Below are 12,304 nucleotides of genomic sequence, written 5' to 3' on the forward strand. Positions count from 1 at the left end.
TGATAGCAGGACGGAAAAAACATACAGACGTGCTAGCCAGTGAAATAAGATACAAATAAAAACCAAAAAAACATAGACTTTACCGCAGAATGACGTTTAAATCGCTATTTTTCCACAGGGAGTACTCAACTGCGCATGCGCGCGGATTTACGACACAGCCGTTACTGTACGGCTGTAACGGCTAAATCCGTGATCTAGCAGCAGCCCGAGCATACCTACACCGGTCTGCCCCTGGTCTGCCCTGCTCTACCTGGAGACATATCGGCTTGAGTCTGGAGATTTTTGCTAAAAAATAAACGCTAGACTTACATGAAATCCGTCTTAATAATCACCTATGGGCTCCTAGTTCTGTGTGTGGTGACTGTGTCTGCTCCCCCCTCCCACGATCCCCACAAACGTTAGCTGTCTCGGATGCTATCGAATGCTAGCATGGATGTATTAGTGCTAGCATGTCGTCTCAGCAGCAGCAGCAGTCAGTTAAAAATAAATAAATACAGTCCGAGTGAACCGCTGGAGCCACGGACTGATTACCGACCATCACTAACAACTAAAGCCTCGACCGGTAACAAGTATGAGGGGCGTTCGTTGTGCTGAGCTAGCTCGATGCTAACTTCGACTAGCGGTAGCGTTAGCATCCGCCGCTAGCTTCGGTTAGCATCCGCCGCTAACAGCAGCTTCTCAGCTCACAACAAGCCTCTCGTACTCGGTACAATAAAACGAGAGGCTCTCGTTAATGGTGACGGTGTCTATCGGTCCACGGCTCCAGTGCTTCACCCGGACTGTGTGTGTGTTGTTGTTTTTTTTTGGAGTGGACTGCTGCTGCTGCTGCTGCTGCTGCTGCTGCTATCATGGACAGGAGGCTAACGCCCCCAGGGGAAGGGGCCCAGTTTGAATGTTTAGGTTAAAAAATGAAACGAACAAAACTATACATTCAAAAGTTAAATGAAAGAAAAGGTGGACTGATCGGTTCATTGTAAAACACTTATTGATGTGAATGTGGTGAATTCTGTATACGTAGCGAGGTAGCTCTTTCGTTCAGCAGCACAGACCTGAAGCTTCACTTTTCATTAAGACCAACCAATGTGGCTGCCAAATTAACAAGCCGGCAGTAAACCTCTAAAACTCCGCGGGTAAATGTAACAGCTTTCCTCCAGGATGAGGAGCCGCTCCCGGTCGCCGGTGGCTTTTCCGAAAACCTTAGAGTAAATGTTCAACCTGACCAGTGACCACATACAGTACACACGGTGCTAAAGCCGTGTTGTTGTTGCCACCAGGTAGGTTTGTCTGTCGTAAATCTACTTGTGCGCATGCGCTGGTGCAACAACATGATTGGCCTAGTTCAGCTCTGGCAAAGCAGGTGATTGGCTGCTGGTGAAAAGGGGCGGGACATGCGCCATCTTTGGCGTCGCAGCTTTCCCCATTCAAAACGGGCAGAGTGGTCTGTCTCCTCATATTAGAACGTCTCTGGCTATATTCCCTTTTCCACAACTTCTCCCTTCTAGGTTGGAAAATAAATAGCCTAAATAAATAAATACCTCTCGCGGTGTGCGACGCCATATTGCTGTGACGTAATTCCGACCGACTCGGGCTGCTTGGATCCAACCCGAGTTCCCGAGTCGGAGTTCCGACTTCAAGGGCCGTTCTATTGCATTTTTCCGAGTTGGAGGTCGGATCTTTCCGAGTTCCGAGTGCAATCGAACAGAGCCAGGCTCCCCATACAGGAGCTGCTCCATCTCTCTGCTGCTACTACAGTTATAAACGGACCTGAACATTAAAACCTGGACCTGACCTGGTCCGTCTAATTGGAGATAAATCTCTACTAAACCCGGCTGGAAAAAAATCGCAGCGGGGGCAACTACGTTTTGACGGTGATGTGTTTTGATATTAGCGTTAGCTGTTGTTAGCCACGTAGCTCAGCTACTTAGCTTCAACTGTGTTTATATTGATTACATAGCAGATAAACAAATGTAATACGGTATCGATAACGTCTCTGTGTCTTCACGCTGGTCCTGTTGCTCCGGTGCTGATCAGACACGGGCTCAGAACCAGAACCAGCACTGGAAGCAGCTCGGTGGAAAAGCTTGTAGCTAGTAGCTAGCTAGTATGAAATGTTTATGTGTTGCCTGGCAACAGCCTTGTCTCCCTTCCAGTTGCGGAACTATTTCTGTTGGCGGAGCCAAATAAATGATTGAATAAACAAACAAATCATAATCTTTTGTAGTTTATTACTGTTCTAAAATGCGCTCGTAGCACTGTTGTATAAAAGCAAGATCACACTCGAGGTCGTGCTGTTGTACTGGATATCAGCACGGTGTGATTATCTAAGACCGAATCACAGCCGTGCTGATATACAGTACAACAGCACTCCCTCTCGTGTGATCTTGCTTAATTAATTAATGTGTGAAATCAAATTCAGTCAAAATATAATTACATTACTCATTGTTTACACAAAATATTTCAAGTATCTATTAATGTATGACCAATTCTTAATCCCCAGGGGAAGTGTTTGAAATACTCAGGTCATAAATTGTAATCTATACCAAATGTTTGTGTTTATTTTAATCGTTTTTTTGTTTTGTTTTGCTTTTTTTTCAATTAAAAATGACACACTAACATTTAATTTCCTACCAAATGTTACGTTAGTTAAATGGACCAGTATGAGCATTTACCTTTATTTTGGTGGACATCTGCCAATAAGGTTCCAACATCAAATTTTTTGTGAAAGTAACAGTATTTAGGAATCTTTACGATTAAATAATTGCGGCGTTTAATACCACGATTAATTGTGAAAACAAATAATCGTGACATCCCTAATAGTGACAAACCAAAACAGCAACAAGCACGTGTCTTCACAGCAGCTCAGTGACAGCTGCCATTATTGTGAGCTTTTACTCTGAAGGGTAATGACAGGAAGTTTCTGTTGCCTGTTTGACCGACCTCTGGAACAGCGTACATATGCATGATAAGAGAAATAATATCATCTCAGTAAATGCAGTCAGTCACACCATATGTGACTGTGGCCAAAGATTGACTGATGACAGTAAAACCCCTGACCTCCATGATCAACATTCGTGTGACTGTTGAATCTTTCTAATGAATCTTAAGATGTCATGTTTCCCATCAGGAGAAATGAAGTGGTTTTCTGTGACAGTTTTCACCCTGAGCAGCTACAGGACGTGTGTGGGACTCACCCCGTTGGCTCTGCTCATGGCCTGGTAGTAGATGCTGTAGCTCTTGGCTGGAGACAGAGGAGGGTTCCAGAAACCGCCGTAGCTCTTGTTGTCTCCGACGGTGAACGGCTGCACGACCGTGAGGCTGGACGGAGGCAAGTCTGCGGCGATGTAGTAGGACGAGTCCAAAACGGAGGCGTTGCGGAAGCTGACGGGAGCAGAGAAACACTCGGGGGCCTCGGAGGCGGCGCGGCGGGTCTTGGATTTGCGTTCCTCTTTCACCACGAGCTGGTAGGAGCTGCAGGTAGAAATAAAGTTATTCAAACACAATTTAAATATAGAGAGAGTTTGCTTCAGCTAAAAACATCGACATTTGCTTGATCTGACTGAATTACAGGCACTGTGTGTGAGAGAGCCACAAAGTGTCTGTGTTTAATCCACTTTGGCTGCAAGTGTGTGAAAAGACGACACCGAGGTCTGTGGAGATTCCTCAGGAAAGTGTCGACCATCCTCCTGGAAGCAGAGTCATGCAGACTCATCTGTTCCAGGGTCAGTTCTTATTTCCAAATGGAGGCAAACCTAGTACTTTCTCACACAGGAGCTGAGTCAGCAGCCGCATCTCGACTGAAACTAAGAAATATGTGTGTGTGTGCGTGTGTGCGTGTGTGTGTGTGTGTGTGTGTGTGTGTGTGTGTGTGTGTGTGTGTGTGTGTGTGTGCGCCTTATCTGCACATAGTCTAGCAGGTGATCATGTGCCTGTACAGTATGTGATCTAGCAGGTGTGCTTGCGTGTGTGTGTTTTCTAACAGGTGTGTAGAGATGTATTTATATACTTAAAAGGTCTGTCTTTGTGTGTGTGTGTGTGTGTGTGTGTGTGTGTGTGTGTGTGTGTGTGTGTGTGTGTGTTTCCATTCTGCTCTGAGAGGCTTCATGAATGGCTGAGGGCTCCTTTAGCGGTCAGGACAAACGCAGCGGCCCTCCGCAATTACCTCCGTCCTCCACGCCAAGAACTCACTTCACAATTATACGCAATTAGGGAAATGTATGTTTCTGTGAAGGGCTGCGGCCAATTATCCCCAGCTCCCGTTTGGCAGCTTTCATAAAAGATAATTGCTGATGACCAAAGATGAGTGTCTCTCTCTCTCTCTCTCTCTCTCTCTCTGGTTTCTGCCTTTCTGGTGAAATATCCATTTCAAACTAATGACTTTATGAGGCTGCACCAGGCATGAAGTAGAGGCCTCATACAAGGAGCAAATGGGGAATTGTGTGTGTCCATGTTCAGGTGCTCGTGCGTGTGTGTGTGTTTTAGTGTGTGTCCTTGTCAGTGTGGAAACATGTTGGAAACTGAGAACAATTTCTGAGATCAGGACGTTTATAGAAAGTGAGGTCATCGGAAGTCAGCCAGGACAGTTTACAGGAAGTGACATCATCTTGCGAAGCGAGGAACATTTTGAAAAATAAGAAACTTTTTGCCATTTCTCACATCTTCAGGGTGGTTAATGGTTCTCAGCAAGTGATCCCAAATCCACGTCTGCCAGTTGAACAGGAGCAGAAACGGCCAGTCAGGTAGCCGTGTGGTTTCAAAATGATGAATGAATGGGTATTGGTGTGGCAGGATTGCGGTTTTGTATAATGTTTGTTTATTTTTTCTAATGTTAAATGTCCACTTCTTTTGTGGAAGTTTGGCAGTGTGTGTGGGTTTGTGTTGTGATTGTGTGTGTACATGTACACATTCACTGTGAGAAAATGCACGTGTGTCGATATCAACACTTCAGATATACAGCTGCAAACACAGGCTTGTGTGTGTGTGTGTGTGTGTGTGTGTGTGTGTGTGTCTCCGCCACAGCAGCTGCTCCTCTTAGCAGAGCCATTTTGGTAAACACTCCTCATCTAAGCCCCTGAACTTGAAATGCCTCTGATCTCCTCAGACTAAATAAAACACACGCACACTCACACACATTAACCGACAGATGACTCTTCCCGCTTAACCACAAACATCTGCTAGCACCTAAAACGATGTAATACTCACACAAAACAGCCATAATATGCGTGCTATGTTACGCAGCTAATCTCAGGCTGATAAACACATCATATCAGTGATGTTGGTGGCTGGAGAGCAGCCTGATTCAACAGTGTATACATTCACCATTGTGGATGATCAATGGAAAAATATGATATGGGAATGTTCAGAAATGAACAAAAACTACGGTCCGAGGCTCACATTTCCCACAGTCCAGACGTATTATTTATATATATTCTCCACTCGCCCCTGTGGAAACTGTATTTCCCTGAGGGCAACATAGAATAATGGTCTGCCCTGCACCAATTAAATGGATGAGATCACATGTTCAAAGTGAACTTTTAATTTTTTTTAAATGTGCTGGCTGAGAAAATGAGAAGAGGAGAAAGTGACAAATTAGCTGTGCGTCCATTTTAAAACCAAACCTTGGTGGACGAGAAACTCAGTCGTTTTTCTGCTCTTTGTTTTCTGTTATTACTGAATGTGCAGAGAGAAACATGTTAAACCTGCGACATGATTGGCCGATAATCAATACTGAGTGATCTGAATATTTTCAGATTTGATTTAATATTAACAATGACATTCATAATAATACCAAACGTTATTTTTGTGGCACCATTCATACCTGAAACGAAGCTTCAAAGCTTCACATGAAAATACATAAATGACCATAATAACTTGTTCGGTAAAGCGCCAGCAGTGTGAGCAGTGTAGCTTTATGTCTCTAGTTCTAGATGTATAAGGAAGTAAAACTGGACTTCAGTCCAAACTTCAGTTGTCTGAGGTGAAAAATGATGTTTTCATCACCGTATGACCACAAGCTCAGATCTGGATTTAAAACCAGACCACGGCCATTTGACTTCAGATTTAATCCAGAGATTTGATTTCTCCAGGAGGATTTCAGTTTGCAGTTAATAGATTACTCTTCATTTACAGTAATCTATATTCTTCACTCTTCATCTATTTACTTACAAATATGTACTGTAAGTATGTGGGAAAGTAAAAGCTGTCTGTAACTATTTCATTTTGCTTGTTTCTGTTAGGGATGTCACGATTACTTGTTTTCACAATTAATTGTGGTATTAAACGCCACAATTAATTGATCGTAAAGATTCCTAAATACCGTTACTTTCACAAAACTTTGATGTTGGAACCTTATTGGCAGATGTGCGCAGAAATATGGGTAAATGCACAGATACTGGTCCATTTAACTAACGTAACATTGAATTGGTAGGAATTTAAATGTTAGCGTGTCATTTTAAATTAAAAAAACAAAACAAAAAACCATTAAAATAAATGCAAACATTTGGTATAGATAACAATTCATGACCTGAATATTTCAAACATTTCCCCTGGGGATTAAGAATTGGTCATATATTAAAGCTTCAGTTGGTAACAATTATTCAGTCATATTTGCTGGAATTGTCACTATATTCTGATGGTCAGACATTAAATGAGTAATTTAGGACAAAATCCAACTCCTCTGGCTCCACCTACAGCCTGTAATCGTATTTGCCAAAATCCACCGCGCCCGACGATTCTCCACCAGTCAGGTAGAGGGAGCAGGAGGAGCAGCCAATCGCCGCTCCTACACGTCGTGCTATGGATACGGTACATCTTTTTTTTTTTTTTTTTTTTCTCTGTGGGTGCGTTCATGGCTACTTTGTGTGTGTCTGTGTGTGTGTGGGGCGCTTGGCAGAGGTTCATAAAGGGACCTGACGGAGTATTGTCTTGAAATTTCCGACCAAGTCGCAGAGTTTACTTTCACTTTCGTCAACTTACCAACTGGAGCTTTAATAGATACTTGAAATATTTTGTGTAAACAATGAGTAATGTAGTTTATATTTTGACTATATTTGATTTTACACATTCATAGTGTTGTGAAATTAATTAGCCTAATGCATAATAATCGTGATAATCGTAACACCGTGATTATTTCTCTGACAATAATCGTACCAAGAAAATTTATAATCGTGACATCCCTAGTTTCTGTATTAGGTGAAATGTTTTTTTTAATCTCTCTGTCAGTCACCAGGAACTAGACAGTGATCATCATAAGTCCAACATCTCTACTTGAAGTCCACATCACACTGAGACTAAAAAGTGACAGAATTTCCTTTGGATGTGAGACAGGAGAGAGAGAGTGAGGATGAAGGGAGAGGAACAACAGGACAGGAAGTAGGGAGGCGGTTACCTGATTGGTGCTCCGCGGGACTTAGCGGGCTTCAGCAGGACAGTGATGGTGGTCTCGGTCTCGTTCAGTGGAGCCTCGGACTCGTATTCCGGCATCATGGGGGCTGATGGGAGGAAAACTGACATTTGAAACCAGGAAAGCCTTTACTGACAGGAAGTCACATCACCTCAACACAACACACATGATTGTGTTTTCTGCAGCTGTTGGCCACTGAACACACGTACGCTAGCCTCAGTGCTTCACAAAAATCCTAATTGTGCATCACAAAAAAACAACTTCATCAACCCAACGAGATCTTTATAAAAGAGTGTCTACCTGCACCCAGGGACACAAAAACAAACACAAAAATCCATACACTTACATACACATATACACACGCTGACAAAAATAAACAATGAAATATGCCTTATTAAAGAATAATTATTACATAATAACTACAGAGAGACTTTAGGTCCTTCCTAGAAAGGTTTCGAAGCAGCTAAATGTTATTTTCTCAAGGTCAAAATGATAAGATGAGAGTTTTCCAAAATATAAGCATGTATTTCTTGTAATTTTTAATCCTCTACATTTAACAAGATGAATAAACCAAAACAAGGATTTAATTCATATTTCTGTTTTAATACCTGATGAAATGGATGGACTGAATTTTAGAAACTTTTTAACAGAGAGAGAAGCAGCAACATTCCCTCCTCCGTCTCACACCTGTGATGGTTTAATGAATTATCTTTGGAAATATTATGCGTCTCTATAAGCATGAGGTTGAATTTATGAATACACTTTAAATGAGCTTTCTCTATTTAATCACTGGAAAATGGATGTTCAGATAAAACCAAGTTATTAATTTCACGTCTGTCGTATTTGATGAGCAGCATCAACCCCCCCCCCCCCCCCCCCCCGCCGCCCACCGCTCCCTATCTGTCTGCATCGTTTAATCAAATCTCGCTGTCCTCTGCTTCCTGGATGAGATAATGAAGATTGGTGATGGCGTGACATTTGGGTGGGAGACGTCTCTGTTGAAGTGTTGGTGTTTTATTTTCTCCTCTCAGCAACATGTTGTGAAGACGTGAAAGGAGGATGGAGGAAAGGTCACGCTAACATCACTGGAGGTGTTTTCACAGACAGGACGATGCTGCTGATGTGTTAGACTGAAGGTTTAATCAGCACTGTTAGCGTGTTGGACGGTCGACACAGCGAGAGAGTCAAAGCTGTTCATATTTGGGTGTTTGGAACTCAGGTAAAATAGCCTGCTGAAGGAAGCTCCACCCAGGGCCGGCCCCTGGCATAAACCCTCTATGTGGTTGTTCAGGGCCACAGCCGTTAGGTGGGGGGCCACATGATCAGAAAGGTACCGGGGTTCATCAAGTCATTTAAACATCCTGAGGTCTGCACGTGCAGCTATGAGCTTTATATGTAATGTGAAGTCAATATTCAGCTTCTTTTATCTCACATTTGAGACATTTGGTGAAAATAGAACGGCAGAATGACAACATTTGTGCTCAAAAAGCAATCTTACAAAATTTCATTTTAGACTTGTTTTCTACACTTATCTATTACTGTATTCATATCCTATTTCAAGAACCAAAACTGTTCATTCTCATGACTGAAGGAGTGTTTTCACAAGGGATTTTTCAAAAAGCAGACCTCAAATTTCCAGCATTTGGCCTAAATTATTTCTTTCTACAGTGTTCTAGGACAAACTGGCCTCAGTGTGCTTACAGCGGAGGTTCTAATATTTAGACATAAAACACTTGAGTATTGTTACATCTGCAAGTATCTTAAAAAGATACATTTAAGAAAATATGTAAAAGTTGAGAAAATGGCCTCAAACCTCAGAGGGATAAACACGTCTGTATTCAGTTTTAACCAGTGATTTGGTGTTTGCGCTTAGAGTGCAGGGCCACAAACAAAAATCTTGTTTACATGTAGGGGGCCACCAAAATCCTAGGGCCGGCCCCGGCTCCACCCCCATCCAGGTGCTGCGATTTACCAGTGTCCCTTGAATGCCTCACCTGCAGGCAATTTGGGGCGGTAGCAGTGACTGTGTTGTATCTTTATGGAAGATTTATGGTGGTTTAAAGTTGTCACTGCAAAATCAAAAACAGGAGGGGCTGTCAGGGATCACAGCACCTCATCTGACCAGGTTAGCCTCGCCTGATGAAGACAGGCTCCCTCAGGCGGGTCAACTTTCACACGTGTAGTATCCTCATCCAAAACACACTGAGGTGCAATTAAAAGGATTAAAGTGATCTACATGTATGTTTCCCACCCTGAGCTGATTGCAGCACAAGTAATGTGAAATGTGTAATGTGTGTAGACTTAAAAAAGAGGGTGGGAAGCATACAGTAAGATCACTTTAATCCTTTTAATTGCACCTCAGTGTGTTTTGGATGATGATATCTTTTTATTTCAAGTTTGCAAATGTATTTTTAAAAAATCAGGTTATACCTTTTTTTTATTTTATCTATTTTTTTTTTTTTTTTTTCCAATTTATGCCTTGTTAATTAAACTGGCAGGCTTTGGAATGGAAATATATGTATGTACCATATCGCTACAGTATAAATATACATACATCAACATTAATGTATGGGCTTATCATGGAATTAATTACAATTTCTAATTTATTTTGTTTACATTTTAACATTTACATAATATTTGTTCTAGTATTTAAATGAACATACTGGTGCAACATTAAAAAAAATGTGAAGACTGTGGAAAAGTTATTTTTACAGAATTCAAAAGGTGAAACTTTAATATTTTCTCGATTCACCACACAGTGAAATATTTCAAATGTTTTCATTTTAATTGGATTCATTATGTCTCAGAGCTCATGAAAATCAAAAAAATCCAGTATCTTAAAATATTCCAATATTCTCTAAAATGAAAAAGAAAACATTTTGTACAATGTAGAAAACATCAAGTCCTGCAAAGTGTGTTTATTTATTCACTCACGTTTCAGCTCCTTCAAAGAAAATTACTGCATCAAGGTTTGAACCTCAAATATATGAATGTTTCACTTTTTGAAGTAAACTATGAGTGTATTTTAGATGCACCTGTAAGTGTATGAAGATCAGAATATATTATTACTTTTGAGTTTGGGTCAATGTTTTGATTTCTTTTTGCATGGATACACAGATGTGTGGTAAAACTCTCCCACAGTGAAAGGAGCAGTTTAAGGTCAGAGCTGAGCAGACGAGTGTTGCTGTGAAGGTGCCACTTCTACAGAGAGGCTGACCTCAGCGACGTATGCTAAGCCTCACACATCACACACTCCGCTCCTGAAGCAGCTGCCGAAGAATATTCATGCTGAATTAACAGTTCTACAACAACAGCACACGCGGCTGCATATCTACTATTCATTCCGCTCACAATTAATGACACAGTGAGCAACCATCTGTGCATTTATTCTGCAAAAATGTTTGCAACATAATCAGACGTTAATCAATAGAGGCTGTAGTTTTCCCTTTAAACTGCTGCTGCAGCGACTAGGTCTGAAGTGGACAGTTGGACAGAGTCTCAGACAAACTGATAAATTCGCTCACAGCTAAAGGTCAGGAAACAGAAACAACAACATCCTGACAAAGAGAAAAGCAATCAAACGTGGAGGGGATTAGGTAAAAAAAAGTGTTTCTGAGGTCACCATGTCCTTCACTTCTGACCTTTAAAGGGATAGTTCACCCTAGAATGATATTTCGCTCATTATCTACTCACCCTCATGTGGACTAAGGGCTGGAAGAAGTTTCAGAGTCCACCGTCCCTTCTCTGAGTTACAGGGGGTCTTGGCGTAGCAGTGCATGTCCATATAACGGTTGCAAAGGGACACCAGAGCTCTTCGTAAAAAAACACACACAAAAAAACATCCAAATACCTCCATGATGCTCGTATGTAATGTCCGTCTTGTGCTGAAGCCCCAAATTGCGCAATTGTCCCGAAAAAAATTAAATAAGTCTATATTTTAAGCTTGTTTGTAGCGGAAGCTTCTCGAAGCTCCTCTTCCTGGTCCGTCCAAATCTCGCGTGATTTGCGCCGGCGTCAGTGCGGTTACTGCGAATCACGCGCTTCAGCACAAGACGGACATGACATACGAGCAGCATGGAGGTATTTGGATGTTTTTTTGTGTGTGTTTTTTTACGAAGAGCTCCGGTGTCCCTTTGCAACCGTTATATGGACATGCACTGCTATGCCGAGACCCCCTGTAACTCAGAGAAGGGACGGTGGACTCTGAAACTTCTTCCAGCCCTTAGTCAACATGAGGGTGAGTAGATAATGAGCGAAATATCATTCTAGGGTGAACTATCCCTTTAAGCCCCAAAATCTAATCAAGTCATTTTTGAGTCCAGGTGAATGTTTGTGTCAAATGTGAACAAGTGTCACTGAGACGTCAACCTGAAAACAACATGGTCGCTCTGACTGTCACCAGAGGGATTAAAAAAAAACAAAAAAAAAAAACAGAGAGGAAGGGATTGAGATTTTGAAAGAGAAGAGGGAGAGAGAGTGAGGGAAGCCAAAGATAGAGAGAGATGAAGGGCAGTAGGAGACATACAAAGAGAGACAAAAACAACAGTTTTATTTTGTATCTGTCATTTAACTAACAAAGACGAAGCTGTCACCAAACAGCAGCAGCAGAGAGAATAGAAGAAGTCCTCTTGTTGCAGAATAAAGGGAAACATTAACGTCTGAGGCCATGTCACACGATGTGCTTTTCTGCTTTTTCTTTTTTTTAAAAGAGACTGTTCTATTTTTTGAGCCTCTGACATTTTGAGCAGATGAAGGCTGGTGACATAGACTGAGAAAAGGCCAGAGAGATATGAAAACGGTCACATAAAGACACACAAAGACTGAGACACACAAACACAGGAGTGACGAGCCACACCAGGGGGGTCTTCCATCAAGCTCGCTTAGCTCAAAGTCTGGCTTAAATGG

At 41.9% G+C, this 12,304-nt stretch overlaps 1 protein-coding gene across 21 annotated transcripts in view; it reads right to left on the bottom strand.

The window, feature by feature from the left end:
• The window catches only part of ptprt (protein tyrosine phosphatase receptor type T), a 329,374-nt gene that overhangs the window by 132,981 nt on the left and 184,089 nt on the right, over positions 1–12,304 (bottom strand). For all 21 annotated transcript variants that reach the window (XM_085776699.1, XM_085776698.1, XM_085776697.1 and 18 more), the window contains exons 13-14: positions 7,385–7,487; positions 3,192–3,468 (exon numbers count right to left, since the gene is read on the bottom strand). In XM_085776699.1, the coding sequence (XP_085632825.1) occupies positions 3,192–3,468; positions 7,385–7,487 (380 nt within the window). The remainder of the gene's footprint in view (positions 1–3,191; positions 3,469–7,384; positions 7,488–12,304) is intronic.

Source organism: Trachurus japonicus, chromosome 5, assembly GCF_045865225.1.
Source record: "Trachurus japonicus isolate A0001 chromosome 5, Traja_1.0".
NCBI classification, from domain to species: domain Eukaryota; kingdom Metazoa; phylum Chordata; class Actinopteri; order Carangiformes; family Carangidae; genus Trachurus; species Trachurus japonicus.